This window comes from Mesoplodon mirus, assembly GCF_964341445.2.
Source record: "Mesoplodon mirus genome assembly, chromosome: 3".
Lineage (NCBI taxonomy): Eukaryota > Metazoa > Chordata > Mammalia > Artiodactyla > Ziphiidae > Mesoplodon > Mesoplodon mirus.
Window position 1 is genome coordinate 48,590,085 of NC_138978.1, and position 19,313 is coordinate 48,609,397.

The 19,313-nt window shown below is 50.5% G+C and overlaps 1 protein-coding gene across 1 annotated transcript; it reads right to left on the minus strand.

Annotated features, from left to right (window-relative positions):
* Positions 1-303: 303 nt before the first annotated feature.
* Positions 304-10,445, minus strand: LDLRAD1 (low density lipoprotein receptor class A domain containing 1). Its single transcript, XM_082614452.1, has 6 exons — positions 10,243-10,445; positions 9,688-9,739; positions 6,944-7,072; positions 4,710-4,847; positions 2,808-2,936; positions 304-1,596 (listed from the first exon to the last, which is right to left on the minus strand). The coding sequence occupies exons 1-6, from the start codon at positions 10,261-10,263 to the stop codon at positions 1,448-1,450; spliced, it is 618 nt and encodes a 205-aa protein (XP_082470578.1). The 5' UTR covers positions 10,264-10,445; the 3' UTR covers positions 304-1,447.
* Positions 10,446-19,313: the final 8,868 nt, after the last annotated feature.

Genomic DNA, 19,313 nt, shown 5'->3' on the forward strand with positions numbered 1-19,313 from the left:
TCCGGGAACTGATCTTCAGGTCATCAGAGCCCAAAATATGACTGTGTCCTGGCTCCTGAATGCACCTCCTTGGTGCCCTCAGCCCAGCATTTTCTGCCGTCCCACCCCTCCTCCCAGTGTGAGGTGCCTCCTCCGTGGGATCCTGTGCTCCTCCAGTGTTGGACCCAGGCCTGCTCACTCCTAGGTGCCTGGCGCCCGGCTTGGCACAGAGCAGGTACACAGAGACTGTTTAGTGTGTGAGTGAATGAATTAACGTAGCAGTGAATGAACTAGAGCCCACCCGTCTCTCTTGGTGCCCATATTTATTTCAAAACTCACGTGAAACTGATACACAGAACTGATTTTAATTTCCAGTGGGGATATGTCCGTCTCCCTCAACAGGAGTCCCTTATTGGCCAGATTCCAAGTCCATCTTTCAGAATAAGGGTGGGACACTTTCTGACCCTCAAGCTACCTTTTTAAATACACTACAGAGACTCTGCCTCCACCCTGGTCAAGATAGAGTCACACTGGTAGATGGAAAGACTTTGGGGTTGGGACACCATGGATGGTATTTGAGTCCCAGTTCCAGCCCTTACTTTGCTGTATGATCCTAGTTATTTCTCTCTCTGGGCCACAGTTTCCTCATCTGTTGGGGGATATCCACCCTTGCCTGCCTGGGTGCTGTGAAACTGGAAATGTATGCCGAGAAACAACTCCTTCACTCAGGCTCCGGAACCAAAATACGATCCCTACTTGAAGGAACCTGGGCTGTTTTGTTGGGCAGCTGGTCACGGGGTGAGGGTGGAAGTGGTTGGGAAGAGAAGGGATGGATGGGGGAGGGGGGGTGCTCCCCAAGTGGTTCTTCCTACAGCTCAGAGCTTCCTGGGGTGGCTTCCTAGGGACAGGATGACAAGTACCCCGTCTCATGTGCATCTCGTGATCCATCAGTGGGACCTGCTAGGATTACTGAGCTGAGAAAACACTGAGGCTGCATCCAAGCCCAGCAATATCTGCCTTAGGTACCAAAAGGGCAGGAAGTGGCATATACTTCATATATGTGCCATCCATAAGGACTAAAGTTCTCAGCTTGGTGTTTAAGCCCAAGACTTATCTTTTCTCCAAGGGGTGACAAGGTCAGTATCTGCAAGCCTGTCTTGGAGTGGAGGAGCAGATTTCCTCTGTGTGGCACCAGAGGCAGGCCTCCAACCATGGAAGCAGATTCCCTTCATCTTTGTTAAGAGTTGCCTAACATGGTAGTGAGCTCCCCGTCACTGGAAGAATTCAAGCAGAGGCTGAAAAACTTGAAAGCAGGAGAGGCGATTCCCATTCAGAGACAACGGTGTGTAGATCCCACTACATGATCTCGAAGGCTCCTTCCTGCCCTTGTGTACTTGGATTCATAGCACATGTGACAGGTTATCAGTGCCATTCCAACCAGCCTCCCACTCTGGCCTGGGTGACCCATTCAGGGTCCAGGACAGGAGTACTCATCAGACCAGTCAGAGCAGTGCTGCACGTGATCACGGCAGAGGCTCCTGGGGATACAGCTGCAATATTTGAAGACAGTCGAGGGACAGCGCCACCAGCCAGGGCTGCAGGGCGGGCAAAGAGTCACTGGGAAGACAGAAGAGCAGCTGCTCTGTCCTGGAATGCCCCGTGCACCAGGGCACTCTTTAGCTCTGAAACCTACCATTGCCTCCACAGCCCTGCCCCATCTGACACGGGTTGATTATATTCCTTATTTCCCTGGAGAAGAGAGAATCTAGACTCCCCAACTCATAGGCTGTGCGACCTCAAGCAAGTCTCTCACTCTGTCTGAACCTCAGTTTCCTCATGTGCTCAAGGTTGTTATTAAGGAAGATAGGCAAAGCGCCAGGCCCACAGTCAGTGTTCAGTTACTAGTGGGCGCATATAGTCTCCCATCCTCCTCTCTCACCCTGATTCGGTCCCACCAGCCCGCTTATGATTCCCTGAGGGCACCTCACAGACCTCCCTCCTTTGCCCTGGACCCTGGGCCTCCAGCATTCTTCCCTGCACGCCCAGCCTCTGCCTGTTGAAACCCTGTCCATTTTTTAAGGCCTGCTTGAATACTGCCTCTTCTGAGAAGGCTCCCTTGATGATTACTTCTCCTATCCACCCCCTCCACAAAAAAACCTCTCCAGGACCCCAGCACTTCCTTTTGGCATCATCATGATGTGAGTCCTGGGGGTGGGACATATGTTTGACTCCTGACTGTGACCCAGCAGAACCTGACACCAGGCCAGCCCCCAACAGTGCTCAGAACATGTTTGTGGGTTGAACACTGGGGAAGAAATTGAAGGGAAACTCTGGAGCAGTGAAAGAACTCGTCTTAGAGTCAGGAGACCTGGGTTTACACCCAAGCCCCCTTCCTATCACTCATCATACTAAGTCACTTCTCCTCTCTGGTCTCAGTTTACCTACATATAAATTGGGGCCAGCGATTCCTGCCTTCCTTTCCTCGCAGGGTTGTTGGGCGGTGCAGAGAAGATGAAGGAAGCCCAGGTTCAAACCCCAACTGGGCCATGTACATACTCCTTGCATGACTGCCCTCTGAGTCCCAGTTTCCTCATCTGCGACCCTGAAAGCAAGTTTCCCACCACAGAAGAATAACTCTCCAGAAGGAACCCCTTGGAGTGGTAGTGAGCACCCTACCACTTGAGGCATTCAAGGAGGAGTGGAAAACTTCTTCCTAGGATGCAAGAAGGGGATGCAGGGGGAACTTCAGAGATTCTCTCTGTTTACCTTCTGCCCTCTGGCCACTGCCTGACCACCTGCCCCAGCCAAGCTTGTGCCCAGACCCCCACCTGGGCTCAGTTCATCTGAGCAGTCCCCACAGTTGTTGATCCCATCACACTTTTGGTCTGAGTAGATCCAGGAAGCGGGGTCTCCGCAGTGAGCCACGAGGAAGCCAGGGAGGCTCTGGGGCATGTCTCCTACAGAGGGAGAGATGAAGCAGGAGGAAGTCCACATCTGGCTGCAGCTGCCTCAGGACTATCTGGAGGTGGATTGTCCTGGCCCCCCTGGCAGCTGTCAAACTCGGGGTCACTGCCCATCTATCCAGGAAGGGCAAAAGGAGGTTTCTTGGGGGAGGAGGTCAAGTCAAGGAGAGAGGAGGGTTCTTTCCCTGTTCACCCAATAGAATGCCCAGAGCCACTTCTCCCTTCTCAGCTCTTGCGCCTTCCCACTCCACGCCATTGCTTGTTTTATTCCTCCCTCCAGAAAAGTCCTCCTTGACACCTGTCCAAAACCATTCCACCTGCAAGTCCAGGTGCAAGTTCCTTCACCTCCAGGAAGCCTCCTCCTACTGGAACATAACAAGAATAAATATGAAGCCTTGCACTTGGGTCCCAGAACTCAGGGAATGTGGGATCACATGCTTTGTGAAAGAGAGTCAGAGTATCTTTCTTGAAAGTGGGTTCTGTGTTAGACAGCAGTGTGACAGGTGTACCAAAAATTAACACAAACTCAGACCACATCGCTAGAGGTATAACCCAGACTTGGGAGGGGAAAAGCCTTTGTTCCTTGGACTCACCAGAGCCAGCCAGAAGTGCCATGGATGCTTCTGGGGCTAGCCCAGGGAGAGGGACATGGGCATTTGGTATGTGCTCTGTAGAGTGCTGGTGGAGTGGGGAAGACCAATCATAAGGGCGTGACTGGGAGTTCAGAGGGTGGCCCGGGTAAGAGGACGCTCATGGGGGACAAGAAAACAATCTCCAAATCCATCCAGTGCCATCATCATGGGAGGCAGATTGAAATGTGGTTCTTGGGGGGCAGGGGTTAATGAGAGGGAGGAGTTGGAACCAATCAAGGATGCTACTGGGAGGCAGCTCTAAACTCAGTACAAGGGAGACGTTCCCATGGAAAAAACAGGCAATGACAGGAGCAGCTGCCTCAAACTGTAGTGAGCTTCCCCTCCTGGGAGTGTGCAAGCAGAGGCAGAGGGGATTTGGGCATGAGCTGGGACATGGACTAGATGACCTTTAAGATCTCTTCTGGTCTTGAGGGTCCATGATGCAATGGCCCTCCCCCCATAAGCTACCCCATCCCACCACCCCAACCCACCAGGCTCTCTCCTTCCTCTGGGGCAAGCGCCACGCTCCTCTCTCTTGAGAACTGTCAGGTCTCTAAGGTCTGGGACTAGACCTTCCCATTCTTTCATTCATTAATTAATTCACTCATTTCATCATTTATTCAGCAAATCATTCTCCATACCTCTCTGTGCAGTGCCCTGCACCAGGCACTGGACCCCAATATCAAGCAGATTAGGTTTGCCCCAGAGGAGTTCACAGTCTGATGGGGGTGGCAAACATGCCAATTGAGAGTGACAACCAGTGTGACTAGGGCTGGGGTGTAGGGAAGCATAGGGGTTGTGAGAGCCCAAACGAGGGAACTTAATTTAGTTTGGGCATCAGGGAAGGCTTCCTGGAGGAGGTAGCACTTGAAATCTGCCTTGAGGGTTGTACACAGGTTCTCTGGGCACGGAGACGCACAGAGTGGAGGCATCCCCTAGTGAGGGCACATGTGTGTGCGTGTGAGTGGGACGGGGTGGGGGCGAAGATGTTCCTGGCTGAGGGCAGCATATGAGCAAAGGCCTGAGGACATCAGGGTGCCTGGTATGTTCAGGGGTGGTCGAGCTTCAGTATGGCTGCAGGGAGAGCTGGAGTTGGGGGGGACAACTCCCAAGGGGCCCTGGAGTAACTACTCACGGCACAAGGCCTCCTCCTCGTCCTCGCCGTGGGCACAGGTGTGGACGCCATCACAGACCCTGCTGGCTGGGATGCAGCTCCTCCGGTCATGGCATAGGAAACCCGTCCTGTTCATCTGTGTCACGCAGGGCTGGGCCCCTGAGTGGGCAGGGCGAGCCCCAGAAGGGTCAAGGGTGGTGTTTACAAGGGCATCACCAAGTTCTCCCCACTGAGCCCCACCTGAGCTGGGGTGAGAGGCTGGGGCAGTGGGGAGGACACTGGGCCCAGCGTCGGAGATTGGGGTCCAAGTCCCAGCCCAACCACTTGCCGGCTGTGTGACCATGGGCAGATGACCCAACCTCTCTGTGCCTCAGCTTCCTTTCTGCAAGATAGGGATCATAGCACACACCCCACAGGACAGCTGGGGAGATTACATAAAAGCCTCTGTGTGAATAACCCTAGAGAGAATGCAGAGAAAGTCATGGTTTATTGAATGACTGTCTCACGGGAAGTTCCTGAGGACAGTGCTCAAGTCAGTGAAGTGACTTTCACGGTGGGGCTCCTGGTGCAGGTGAAGGTGTCAGAGGCAACGTCCTGGGGCTGGCTGGGGACCATGATGCCACAATCCCTTACATCTGGGACAACTTTACGGGCTGCAAAGCGCCTTCACATTTTTATTCTGTTGTTTCCCCAAAAACCTCTGTGAGGTGTCATCATTAGCCCCATTTCACAGATGAGGAAAGTAAGACTCAGAGAGGTGTGACATGCCCGGCCACATGGCTAATAACCCAGGCTGCTGCCTCTGCTCTTTCCTGAGGCCGGGTCACCTCCCCAGTGTCCAGGAATGGTGGGGACCATCTGAGTGTCCGTCCTCTGAGAGTTTTCCCTTCCATCCCACTGTGGGGAACACCCAGCCCTGGGGCTGCCCCCAAAGAATTAGGGGAGAGAAACTCACAGACGGGCTGGGAGGTCCAGCTCCGCAGGCTGTGCATGTGTACACGCGTGAGTGCAGGTTGGAGGTGGGAGCGGGTTTGTGCCTGTGTGTTTGTGCACATGTGAACCACGGCTCATCTCCTGGAACTGCCTCAGCTGGTGTGAGGGGGCCGACCCTCAGAGACAGTTACATTGTCACACACACACAACTGCTCACACAGACATACATCAATACACTTGCACATACACAGACGTGCACACATATGGGCACACACACACAGATATGTACCTGCATACACAGACATGTGCATAGACACCTGCACACACACACACACACACATAAACACACAGACACACAGGTACATACACTCAGGCAACTCCTTGCGTGCTCACATCTATCCCCAGTGCCCATGCTCAGGCATGTAGTGTACTGTGGATTTTACCCCCTACTCCACCTGTCCCCTTAGCACCTCCTGTTAAGTGACAGAGCCATCTCTCAGAAAGGTAGGTCTGCTGACACCCTGCCCCCAGCTTAATCCCCGCCCATGGCTCTCTGGATGGTGAGGCCCCTCCCCAGTGCAGCCTTTGAGGCCCTGGGCCTCGGCCCCACCCGCTGCTCTGTCCTTCGTGTCCACTGACCTTCTCCTCACATTTCCTCCCACCCCAGGGACTCTGCACAGGGTGTTCCCTGTGGTTTTCCTGCCACCCCTTCCACTAACCAATCCCACTTTCCCTTCATGCCTCAGCCCCCTTTCACTGCTCAAGGAGCCCTTCTTGACTCCTGGACTGGGTCAGAGCCCTGCTCCAGACTCTCAGAGCCCCCATTAACCCTGCCTTACTGTACTTATTGGATTAATATCCGCCTCACTCTCCAAACTGTTAGCTGCATGATGGCAGGGTTGGTGTTGGGGCTCACCACTGAAGTCGGGCCTCAGGGATATGTTGGACAGGTCCCTGTCCTCTGTGGCGAAGGAAGACATGCAGATGGATGGCACCACCCAGGGTGACCAGACTGGGGGAAGAGGAAGTGTGAGAGTTATGGGAGCTGAGACAAGGCTCCTTGTCTCAAGGCAGGCAGGGAAGGCTTCCTGGAGGAGGTGGCATCAGAGCTTGGTCCTCTCAATAGCTCATGCTTATAGATGTGCAAATGGAAGCTCAGAGATGTGTATATGTCAGTGTCTGTGTGTGTCTGCACATGCACCCTAAGGAACTTTCCAAAAGTCATTTCATGGAGAAGCCAGGCAGGGTCAGTTTTCCCCCATCTCTCTGTGTCCCCATCCCCTCCCAACAAGTCTGACCCACCCTCTCTTGCCCACCCTGACCTGGCGTGCGAGGTGGGGGTCCAAGGATGGCGACCAGGGCAATCAGGGCTGCAAGAGTTGCCAGCAGGAGCATCAGGAAGGCTGAGAGGCAGACCCCTCGGCACGAGCAGCAGAAAGGGCTCCGGTCTGCTGTGTGGGGTGGGAAACCAGTGATGGAGCAGCCAGTGCTGGGGCCCAGGGATTCCCTGCCCTGCCCGCTACAAGTGGTCCCTCCCCACTGGGGTCCTGGGGGCAGGACAGGCTTCCCTGGAGGAGAGGGCTCCCAAGCCCACCATTATGTTCTCGGCTCTGCCTGTGGGCCACCCCCACCAAACACCTGTCTCTGGCCCAGGTCCAGTTGCTGGTGAGTGGCAGTCATGATGAGGGTCCCAGGTCTCTGCTTCACCCCCCTCACCCTCCTGTCCTTCCATGAGGCTGTCTCCTCAGGAGGAAGAGAGAGATGTACACCTGTGTATCAAGCCCCTACCATGGGGCAGAGACCAAAGCAGGCCCTTCATAGCCATTATTTGTATTTTTCAAGACAACATTTATTTTATAAATGAGGAGACTGAGGCTCAGAGAAGAAAAGTTTCAGGTCACCTTCTGTGGAGCTGGGATGTGAATCCACACCTATTTGCCACCCAAACGGGTGTCCTTTCCACATGCCAACTGATTGCTCATTCTGGAGCCCGTCAGGATGCTGATTGGAATCCCAGCTGCACCACTTTCCAGTTGGGCCACATTGAAAAGCCACACTTTACTTCTCTGTGTCTGTTTCCTCAAGTGAAAAATGGGGGTCATAATGCCTACCTTAGAGTTGTTGAGAGGATTAAGCTAGGTACTGTATCAGAACAGTGCTTGGGACATAGTAAGTACTGTAAAGGTTTTAGCTACTATTCATGTTTATTGAGCATCTACTATGTGCCATTCTGTATCTGAAGTACAGTGGAAATAGGTGATGTCCTCCTCCTTTAACTGACTTCGATCCTTTAATATTTGCTTGCTTGTGAAATAATGAAACAAAGTCTTCTTGGGATCCTACTAGATGCCCTGCTCTGTAGAGGACACAAAAGCAGTCACAGCTCTGATCCCCTTGCCCTCCAAAAGCTTGTAGTTGCACTTAGAAGACAAATGTAGACAGGTAAAAAGAAGAGTGTGGGCACTCCTGTTGTCCTCTGGGGCACAATTATCTCAGAGAGGGGGCAGGAGCGGGCGTGATGCATCTACGTCCCCAGGATCCAGCCTGGGGACATAGTAGGCAGGCACACAGTAGGTGCTTTCTGAATACTCTGATCTAGAGATCCAGGAAACAAGGGAAGGGCCCAATTCAGGTCAGTTCAGGTCATTTCCATATAATCCATTCACATTTCCAGAGCTGCCTACTCTGTACTCAGACTATACCTGTACACCAGCTGCTCACAGAGCCAAGGGGGCAAGTGTGGTTAAGAAAGAGTGAACTAGGTGTCATGGTGCTTGAAGGAGGGTGGGATTTCCACAGGCAGGCGAGGGGAAGGTGCAAGGAGAGGGCACTCCAGGCAGAGGGTGCCTGGATGGCATGTGGGGGACAGCAAGTGGCCCCATGTGTCCAGAGCCTGGGGTGGGCGTGCATTGGGAAGGGAGACGATAGCCGATTTATGCTGTAGGAGATGCAGCATAAATCTAAAACCCATGTTTCCTGCAGCCTTAGTCCGTGGCTCCCTTGTAAACTCAGGTAACCAGAGAGACAGTGGGAAGGCTGGCAAGGAGCAGCATCCTGGTTGGCCAAGCAGCCACTCCTCAAACATTTGTGCAGCACAGGCTGGGTGGGTGGGGTCACAGGAGAGCCTCGGGGCCCATGGCCAGATGAAGGCTGCATTTCAAAGCCTGAAAGCCCTTAGGTGCCGATGCCCCAGGGCACAGATGGGAAAAGGAGGCCATTTTCCCACATCACACCCACCCTGAGCCAGGCTTGAAATAAACAAGCGCCAGCGTGGAGCAGCAAAGGCACCAGGGCTCTGCAACCAGAGGGACCCTGATTCGAATTTGAACCCTGCCTCCCTCCTCCCATCCGTGTGGGATCTCAGCTTGGCTGAGCTACCTGACCTCCCTTCACCTCAGCTGCCTCATCTGTTATTGCCCCCTAATAGGAGCCCCTCTCAGAGCTGTCCTGAGGGTTGAAACAGGCCCTGCGATGCCGGGCACATAACAGGGCCTTGATCATTGATAGTTATTGGTAGTAGCTACCTCTCTGGGGCTGTTTCCTTAAACAATCAAATGAAGGCCAAGATTGGAAACACATAGAAGGTGCTTAATAAATGTGTTCTTTCCTTCCTTTATTCCACAGAGGTAAAGCAAACTGTCCTGGTCACAAGGTGAGCCAGTGGCCAAGAGCAGGTGCTAAATAAGTGTGTAATCCTGCCTATTTTATCCCTCAGAGGTAAAGAGAATCACCCAGGTCACCCTCTGAGCCAGGGACTCGACTCCAGAGCTCTTTTCTCTAAAGGTTACCGGGGGGTACTGTATGTGGCACTGCGCCTGTGAGGTGGGCAGCATGCAGTAGGTGCTCCGCACATGCTTGTGCATGGAGAGAATGAACCACCCTATTAAGCAAATGGCTGTCATCCTGGTTGGCCAGGACGCTGGGAGCAAGGGGACATCAGCAAGGGGACAGAGGTCTGAGAGAGCGGGAGCCTTAGGGAGCCCCCTTTGTGTCTCTGTAGCAACAGCCCAGCTTCAAGGGAGCCCCATGTGGGGGAGGGACTGGCCCCAGGCCCTCCGTCCTTTACCTTCCCTTCCAGGGAGGACTTTGCTTCCAGCAGCAGCAGCATTGCCATCCCCCTGCCCAAGAGAACAGAGTGAGGGGTGGGCTGAGGTGAGGCGAGGTCCAGCCTCAGGGAACCAGACTGAAAAGTTTTTCAGAAGTGTCACCAAGAGCCTCGGGGGAATCCACGGGCCCTCCCACTCCAGCATGCTGAATGCCCCAAACTCATCACGTCCACTTCACGTTCCCACACCTATGCCTGTACTGTGCCCTGGAATGCCTTTTCCTCCACTGTCCACTTGGCAAACATTCATCCTTCAAACCAGCTCAGGCGGCTCCCCTCGGAGAGGATCCCCCTGATGTCCCCTCCCATAATGTCGATTGTTCTCTCCCTTGGCCTCCTCTCCCCTCCCAGCACTTATCACCTGAACCGTGTACCTGGTTCACCTGTTGGGTCCCCGTAGAGAGCCTCCAGGGTGGTGGAGGACCGGAGTCACCTCAGTGTCTCCCCTCTTTACTGCCCACCCTTAGCCTGAGGTTGGCTCCCCCTGGTCAGGAGCTGTCTCAGGGCAGCTCTTACCTGGGGGAAGATCTTGTTCATGTCTCTGGCTCCCAGCTCCAGTCTCCGGGCCCTGGGTGGGTGCAGAGAACTCAGCGTGGGTTCCCTGCCTGTCACCAGGGGCAGCCTGGAGGAGGGACGACAGCAGGCCTCGCCTGGCCGCACCCTCCCTGTGGGCAGGCCCCTCCCAGGCTGCCTCCCATGCGGAGGAAAGGGCAGCAGGGCCCTGCTCCTGCCTGGCCCTTCCCCACTCTGCAGTCTGACAGCCACACTCCAAGGTTGGAGTTCTCATCCCCATGTTACAGGTGGAGAGTCTGAGGTTCATAGAGGGAGAAACTGCCCTCAAGTCACACAGTGTGGGTTTGGTGGGGGCATTATCCCAGGAATTTTTCAGGGTGTGATTTTTCCTCCACATCAATTATGAGACTGGAGGATGTCAGGCCCCGCAACTGCATGAAGCTCCAGGCAGAAATAACCCAGGATTAATGTTCCAGTGGCTAAAAAGCAGGGGTCATTTTTTTCATTGATGTTTGTTCAATTAAGTATGTAACCTAGGTGGAAAGAATATGCATTTCCCACTAAAATTATAAAGCAAATATAATTTTAAATTATTTTCTTTAAAAAAGTGGCCATGTATTTTAAATTTTTCCGGAGATGATGCCTGTGATGGGGGAGGGGTGGGGGCAGGTTGCTTCCCTGAATAATGCCTTCTACCAATTCAGCTCATCCCTCTGCTGAAGGGACCAAGGTCCTGGGAGCTTAAGGGTCTGGTTGGAAGGCCTGGACCAAAGGAGGAGTGGTGTCCACCTCCAGAAGTGAGCTTGGGGGCTCCAGGGAGGGTCCCTCTGTACATAGCCTGCCTCTGATGCCCATGGGTTGCCTAACCTGTAACCAGCCTTTTCTTTTTTGTTGGGATATAAACTACCAAGTCCACGGGGATGGGGGTGGGGTTGGGGGTGGAATGGACAGACTCAGGGGCAGCCCTCAGAAGGTGGCAGCGCTGGGAAGGGCTAAGCTCTAGGTCAGGGGAACACGGTTCTCATGAGGGCCCTGCCACTGGCTCTGCCGTGGGCAAGTCATTTCCTTTCTCCGAGCCTCAGTTCTCTTGTCCAGAAACAGAAGGAATTGGACTGGATGAAGAGGATGTCTTAGTTTGGGGATCCCCATAATCAGACCTAAGACCAGTTTTGAAGGCAAGCAGATTTAAGAGGGAGCAATCCCGGGAAACACCGGGGGAGTGAGGGAAGTGAGGCTCCAGTAATAGGAGTGTTATCACACTCATCCCACTGTGGGCAAGAGGAACTTTCTCTTGCTAAGGAATTTGGGAGAAGATGCACCTCAGAGTCACCCACCCGAGGGTAAGGGAACTGAGGTATGCATTTGCCAGTTCTTGCCAGTCACTGGCTGAGAACTGCTGGAGGATATTTATTCCTGGCACCCCTTGGCCCACCTTAGGCAAAGAGATGCCAGTGTTGGCAGCTGCAAGCTAGGCTGATGCGCCCTGAAATGGAAGGGGCTGAGGGGTACGGGCAGGACCCTCAAGGCATGTGCTGAAGATGCATCGACATTTCACCTTGCATGCCAACTCCAACTGATTGTTGAGAGTGTCTGGAATATGAGGTTCAGAAGGATTATGAGGTCAGGACTCAGGGTTTTGTGATTGAATAGTGATGTCTGCCATGGGTATAAGAATGGAGAGTGGGGGCTTCCCTGGTGGCGCAGTGGTTGAGAGTCCGCCTGCCGATGCAGGGGACATGGGTTCGTGCCCTGGTCCGGGAAGATCCCACATGCCACAGAGCGGCTGGGCCCGTGAGCCATGGCCACTGAGCCTGCGCGTCCAGAGCCTGTGCTCCGCGACGGGAGAGGCCACAACAGTGAGAGGCCCACGTACTGCAAAAAAAAAAAAAAAATGAATGGAGAGTGGTATCATGCATGATGACCATTTTGCCATTCTGGGACCAACACATGTCCTTCAACTCTGGCTTTTCTTTCTTTTTTTTTTTTTTTTTTGCTGTACGCGGGCCTCTCACCGCTGTGGCCTCTCCCGCTGCGGAGCACAGGCTCCGGACACACAGGCTCCGCGGCCATGGCTCGCGGGCCCAGCCGCTCCGCGGCATGTGGGATCCTCCGGGACCGGGGCACGAACCCGCGTCCCCTGCATCGGCAGGCGGACTCTCAACCACTGCGCCACCAGGGAAGCCCTCTTTCTTTTTTTTTTAATAAACTATTTTATTTTTATTTATTTCTGGCTGCACTGGGTCTTTGTTGCTGCTTGCGGGCTTTCTCTAGTTTTAACGAGCGGGGGCTACCCTTCATTGCGGTGCACAGGCTTCTCATTGTAGTGGCTTCTCTTGTAGCGGAGCACGGGCTCTAGGGCACGCGGGCTTCAGTAGTTGTGGCACACGGGCTCAGTAGTTGTGGCTTGCGGGCTCTAGAGCACAGGCTCAGTAGTTGCGGCACACAGGCTTAGTTGCTCCTCAGCACATGGGGTCTTCCCGGACTAAGTCTCTAACCTGTGTCCCCTGCGTTGGCAGGCGGATTCTTAACTACTGTGCCACCAGGGAAGCCCTGGCCTTTCTTGACTGTGATTCTTTAGTGTTCTTTTATGAAAAGACTCTTCAGGGATGTGAAATTTCCCTTCCTCTGGACTCCTGCTCCAGTCCAGGTACAGCCACACTTGGCTGTGCTGGCAGCGTTGTATCTCTCCAGGGCTCAGGCTGTCACCAAGAACCCTTGAGTGAAGGGCAACAGGGGGTCCTGGAAAGATGGAGGAGAGGCCCTGGTGCCTCAATCCCTGAACTTCCTGGTGTCACAGCCAGGTTATATTGAGGAGAAAAAGGACTTGGGCTGCATTGTACAACCTCCACCTCCACCCTGCTGGGCTCCCTTTCCTGCTTGGGCCATGGCACACCTGGGTAAACTTCTAGCAAGAGTGGGAACTTTGGAGCTGATGGTCCAAATGGTCCCACCACTAGCTGTGTGACCTCTGATATGTCACTTAACCTCTCTGAACTTCAGCTCTCCCATCTACCTCCCTAAACTTCTTTTCCACTCATTCCTGAAGAAGGTGGTTCCCCAGTGGATGGACCTCTTCGTCCATCCCGCTCAATACCTAACCAACACTGCACCAGGCCCCCTTGGCCCACCTGCTCCAAACTCTCCCTTCTTCCCCCCTCCCTTTCCCTGGGAAAAAAGTTTCAAAAACTTAATACAGAAAACTTGGAACAATAATGTATCCACCATCCAGAGATAACAAACGTTAAAATTTTTGTCATTTTTGCTTCAGACTTCTTTTTCCATCAAGTGTAGCAAAAATTGAAGGTCTCTTTTTCCCCAGTTGTATTATTCCTTCCCTCCCTCCCCAGAGTCAACCAGTTTCCTGAATATGCCTTGCATGATTCCAATGGCTGGTTTTTACACACTCTCTAGACACACACATACACATACATCTAGAATCACAGTGCAGGGGCCCCTCAACTTTACCAGATATGGCCAAACTGCTCTTCCAGGTGGCTGTACCAGTTTGCGCTCCCATTAGCAGCGTGTGAGAGTTTCTGTCTCCCCAGTCTGAAAGTGTCAGTCTTTCTGACATCCATCTGCTGTCTGGTAGGTGTGAAATGGTATCTCGGTGTGGTGTTTTTTTTTTTTTTTTTTGGCTGTGTTGGGTCTTCGTTGCTGTGCGTGGGCTTTCTCTGGTTGCAGCTAGCGGGGGCTACTCTTCGCTGCGGTGCGCGGGCTTCTCATTGTCGTGGCTTTTCTTGTTGCGGAGCAAGGCTCTAGGCGCGCAGGCTTCAGTAGTTGTGGCATGTGGGCTCAGTAGTTGTGATTTGTGGGCTCTAGAGCTTAGGCTCAGTAGTTGTGGTGCATGGGCTTAGATGCTCCGTGGCATGTGGGATCCTCCTGGGCCAGGGCTCAAACCCATGTCCCCTGCATTGGCAGGCAGACTCTTAACCAGTGTGCCACCAGGGAAGCCCTCAGTGTGGTTTAATTTGCGTTTCTCTAGTAATTCCTATGGCTACCACCAATTGCTAACATTTATTGAACACCTATTTTGCCACATGCTGTACTACGTGTTACGTATATTAACTCATTTAGTCCTCCCAACCACAGATGATGGGAACTATTATTATCTCCATTTTACAGATGAGGAAATTGAAGCACAGAAACAATAAGTTACTTGCCCAAGGTTCACAGTTGAAAGGAGGCATAGCTGGGATGCAGACTTGGGTGGCTGAAAAGTTCACACTCTACTCCTACCTATCCCCTCACTTCTCAAAATTGTGGTCTTCGGACCAGCAGCATCCTCATCATCTGTGAGAGATGGGGTCTCACCCCAGAACTACCAAGCCAGAACCTGCATTTTAACAATGTTTTTCCATGTTATGGAAAAAGTCAAACGAACTTTTTGGTCAACCCTGTATATTGGTCATATGGATTTCTTCCCTGGTGAATGGCTTTTTCCTATCTGTTGCCCATTTTTCTATGGGTGGTTTATCTTTTTCTTATTGATTTATGGATTTCTTTATGTTGGATTTGAATCATTTGTTGCATGGATCATACATCTCTCTCCCAGTCTGCAGCTTGTCACTTGCTTAGAGTGATTTCTGCTGGCTCCCTCCACCTTTCTAAACCCATCTTTCTTGCCCAGAACCAGGCAATAATCTCACTTCATGAAGCCTTCGGCTCTCCCCCGTAACCTACCCTGGATTTACCTTTCCCTGTATTCCTTATGGTTGAGGGCCCCATCTTACCCTGGCTGTGGCTAGCGGAGACCCTCTGCACATGAGATCAGTAAACCTCACCTTGAGTCAGGCAAACCTGGGTTTTCATCCCGATTCTGCCAAATTAATACCTACCTAATTTAAGATGGTAAGTCACAGCCTCTCTGTTTCCTCATCTGAAGAGTGGGGATAAGAATACTTACCTCAAAGAGTTGTGGTTAGAACGAAGCGGGTGCACATATGTGAAAGGGTTCTGCACCCTGGGAGGGTGCAATATTGTTTCTGGATGACTTGGTTTGTTTATAATTACAAAGAGATCTGCTTGAGGGCTGGGACTGCTTCATAGTCCAGTGCCTGGCTCTGGGTTGGACAATGCTAAGTGGGCACCACAACTAGATTGACCCAGGGACCTAAGAGATCCAGACCTGCCTAGAGGTGAGGCCAAGTCCCTGCCTCAACATTTACCACTCCTCCCCTGTGCCTTCCGTAACTCTGAGAGCCCTGGCTGGCCACCTCTCCTCTCTGAGACTGTTTCCTCAATTCTAAAATGGAGATGTTAAACCCCATCCTGCTTTCCTAGAGGGATGCTGTAAGGACCCATTTAAAATGCTAGAGTGCTATAAAGGGCTTTGCAAAAGTGATGGGGAATCAATAGATAAACTTCATCATGAAATATCTAAGTAGACACTTTTACAAGACAGCTTATAATATTGCTTAGTGCAGATGATTCAAATTTTATTGATGCTTACAGACTTCAGTGTTATGAAATAATCAGATGTGGGGCTGCAGTAATGACTGCATGATGGTATATCCTGAGGTAACATTATCAAGAGCTTTGGTTGAAACCTCTCATTTCTAATCAGTTGCTGATTTATTTCCATCCAAGCCTTCAATTATTGCTGCAATGTTGCAAAATAATTCAGGTATGAAAAGCATACAAGAAACAGTAAAATGAACCCAAATAATTTAGAATTGAAGAGGCAGACAAAAATATTTTACTCTTAAAACAACAAAGTAAAATTAGACAACCTCTAAACCAGGGGTTCAGTGAACTTGGATGAGAAAAAAATTAAATATTTTCACTAACTTCTAACTGAAATATAGCATTTCCTTCTATTATGAACATAGGCAACAAATGACAGGACTGTAAGCAGTACTGGGACTTTATCATTAATAGAAATCAGACATTTAGATATCATAGATGTTGCAGAGCTTTCAAAACAATAGTTTGAAATTACTTTGAAATTCCAATAGATTTAGAACCACCAGTAGGCCTTATTTTATGTGTTAATAAAGAAGTACATATATACATAATTGCAAAATTTTGAAAACACCTTAATAACTGTATTTTAATATAGTTTCCTTCGCAATCCTTCACACTTAGTTTTATGCATGTGAAAACATTATTCTGAGGAACAGTCCATAGGCTTCACCAGATTATCAAAAGAGTTCATGGCATGAAAAAGGGATAAGAACACCTGCTCTAAACAGATAAGTCATTAACATCACAGTAAGAGAACACTTAATAGTGAAATATGTAAAGCTGGCTTCAACAATTACACATTTCAGAAAAGGTATATAAACTGTACTTCAGAAATTAGTTACAGTATTGCAAGGAGTCAGAAAATTCACACTAATTGTACAATCTAGCTTTCCACAGAAGGCTGCATTTCCCACTATCTCAATCTTTTATCCCTGTCACTGTACATACCTCCACCCCCAGACTCTAGTCTAGAACAAGTAGTCAAGGAAAGAAAGATTAAAAAGGTAGCTCATACTGATGATACTCATATGCAAACATAGCCTGCTCAGCAACTGGAAATGTGGTGGGAAGGGCTTAGGAACACCTGGGTTAGTTGAAGTTGAGGCTGGGCTGGCAAACCTAGAATTTGAGGATGGTGATAAGTTGACCAAGTATTGTGGTTTAAAAATTCAGTCCAACGTGAAATCTGGTAAGAAGCTTAGGAATGCATGGGACAGCCTTCCCAGTTTGCTTGGCAATACTCAGATTGTGACTGTGACCCAAAGACTAGGCTTACCATCCAAACAATAAGGTGGAGGAACAGACAGCCTTATACATAAAAGCTCAAAAATATACGTGAAACAAAATGAAATAAGATTACTGGGCATTCAAAAACAAAAACAAAACCCTGGGAAGGGAATGGAATTTCCCATTTCTCTGTGGCTGGATAAGCACAAAATTTAATAGACCCTGGTGGTTACCATAGAGCTAAGATATTGCTGGCCTCTGGACTTGCCCCTCTGGTCTATCGTGCACACTGTTGCCACGTGCATCGTTCTAAAGCACTGCAACTCTTGCTTAAAACCTTTCTATGCTTTCCACCTTGCTCAGGACCAAGTCCAGGTTTAATGAGGTCCTTTGTTATGTGATCCGCCAAGCCCTATCTACAGCTATACTTTCGTATGCTCTGTGTCTGCCTGCTAAACAATTTGCTGTTCCCCACCCTCTTGCCTCTAGGTCTTTGAGCATACTGTCCCCACTGCCTGGAACACTGCTCCCTGTATTTTGTTTGGCTTCCTTTTTCCCTCTAGGTTTAAGCTTGGTTATCACTTCCTCCCAAGAGTTAGGGGTCCCCTCACAGTACTCCATGCTATCTGGTCACAGCACTTACCACATTAATAATAGTCTGTCTCCCTCTTTAAAATCTGAGCGACCAGAGTTGGGCACTGGGTCTTGTTTGTTGTTGCAGTCCCATCTCGCAGCATGGGGCTTGGCACTCAGGCTCTCAAGTGGTTGTTGAATGGTTAAACCGTGGATCTCTAATACGGTATCTTGACAAAAATCACTACCATGGTGTGGGGACTCAGCTGAGAATGTTATACAGACTGCACCAAAGGTTGGGGGGCCTGATTAGCTTTATCGAAAAAGGTCTAGAACCCGCTGATTCTCCACATGTGGTCCTAAGATACTTAAGAGCCCACAAAAATTATAATAGAACTATTTTGTATATTTAAAAAATCATAATGGAAATGGCACATTTATCTAAGATAAAGCCACACAGACTAATAAGGGATAAAGGTGTTTGCTTTGGGCTCAGAGTGAAAGTACCAGGTTTCACACGCTAATGAGCAGCTCAAATTGGCTGATAATACATCATATGAATTTTTGAGATAAGATTGATAGACCAGATAATCTGGTAATTTCTGATTTACAAAAAATACATCATGTATAAAAGGTATTCATGAAGCTTTGTGAAAAGATTGGGAACCTTGGGCCTAAATCATTCATTATGGTGATTACTACTGTGTTTGTAATTGCCTGAATCAGTGTCTCTCTTACACCAGGGACCTGAACCAAGCAAGAAGGACCTTAGGAGTCTGGGAGGTTTGAACCAGAGACTCAAGAGTCTTGATAATTTGCCTAGGACCAAGGCAAGCTTCCCAAGAAGATGCTGTGTGGTAGGAAAGAAGGTGATACCTGTCTAATGGAAACAAGTAAAGTTGGGCCCACCCAAAGGGCTAAACTGTTACTTTAGAAGGGGCCAGTTTCATTGCTTTTGTTGCAATTTTCAAGTCACATATTTTTATGCTGTATACCTTTGTGGGGGGGTGGTGGTGGTCATTTTTCTTTTCTTTTTTAAAAGTAAAACTGGGGCTTCCCTGGTGGCACAGCCGTTGAGAGTCCACCTGCCGATGCAGAGGACACGGGTTCATGCCCCGGTCCAGGAAGATCCCACATGCTGCGGAGCGGCTGGGCCCGTGAGCCATGGCCGCTGAGCCTGTGCGTCCGGAGCTGCAACAGTGAGGGGCCCGCGTACCGCAAAAATAATAATAATAATAAATAAATAAATAAATAAATAATAAAAGTAAAACTGTTGTTGAAAACGTCTGGTTTAATCATGTGAAAATAAAAAGGCAGGACACAAATATTTGAGTGCCTGCTAAATAACAGGAAAGATTGGGTATTTCCTCACACAAGGAAATGTCTCTTACAAACAAGAGGGGAAAGTTTGTCTAAACTTGGATCAATGCTTTCAAGAGGAATGAGGGTATCTCAGTGGTATCTCATTCGGGAAGCAAAGAGAAACAAAACCAAGGGAAGGTGGAAGAGCATAGGACAATTGTACAGTTGCTCTTTTTTTTTTTTTTTTTTTGCGGTACGCGGGCCTCTCACTGTTGTGGCCTCTCCCGTTGCGGAACACAGGCTCCGGACGCACAGGCTCAGCGGCCATGGCTCACAGGGCCAGCCGCTCCGCGGCATGTGGGACCCTCCCGGACCGGGGCATGAACCCGTGTCTCCTGCATTGGCAGGCGGACTCTCAACCACTGCCCCACCAGGGAAGCCCGCAGTTGCTCTTTCTTATGGAGATATTCTTTCGTATTGTTTTTATAAGGGAGGCCTTTCCTAAT

Bases quoted from the DNA above. Each gene is read 5' to 3' on its own strand.
- LDLRAD1 (XM_082614452.1), bottom strand. From the start codon at position 10,263: ATGAACAAGATCTTCCCCCAG. The intron at 9,740-10,242 runs GTAAGAGCTGCC...TCTCTTGGGCAG, and splicing joins TGAACAAGATCTTCCCCCAG to GGGGATGGCAATGCTGCTGC. The intron at 2,937-4,709 runs GTGAGTAGTTAC...CTCCCTCTGTAG, and splicing joins CGAGGAGGAGGCCTTGTGCC to GAGACATGCCCCAGAGCCTC.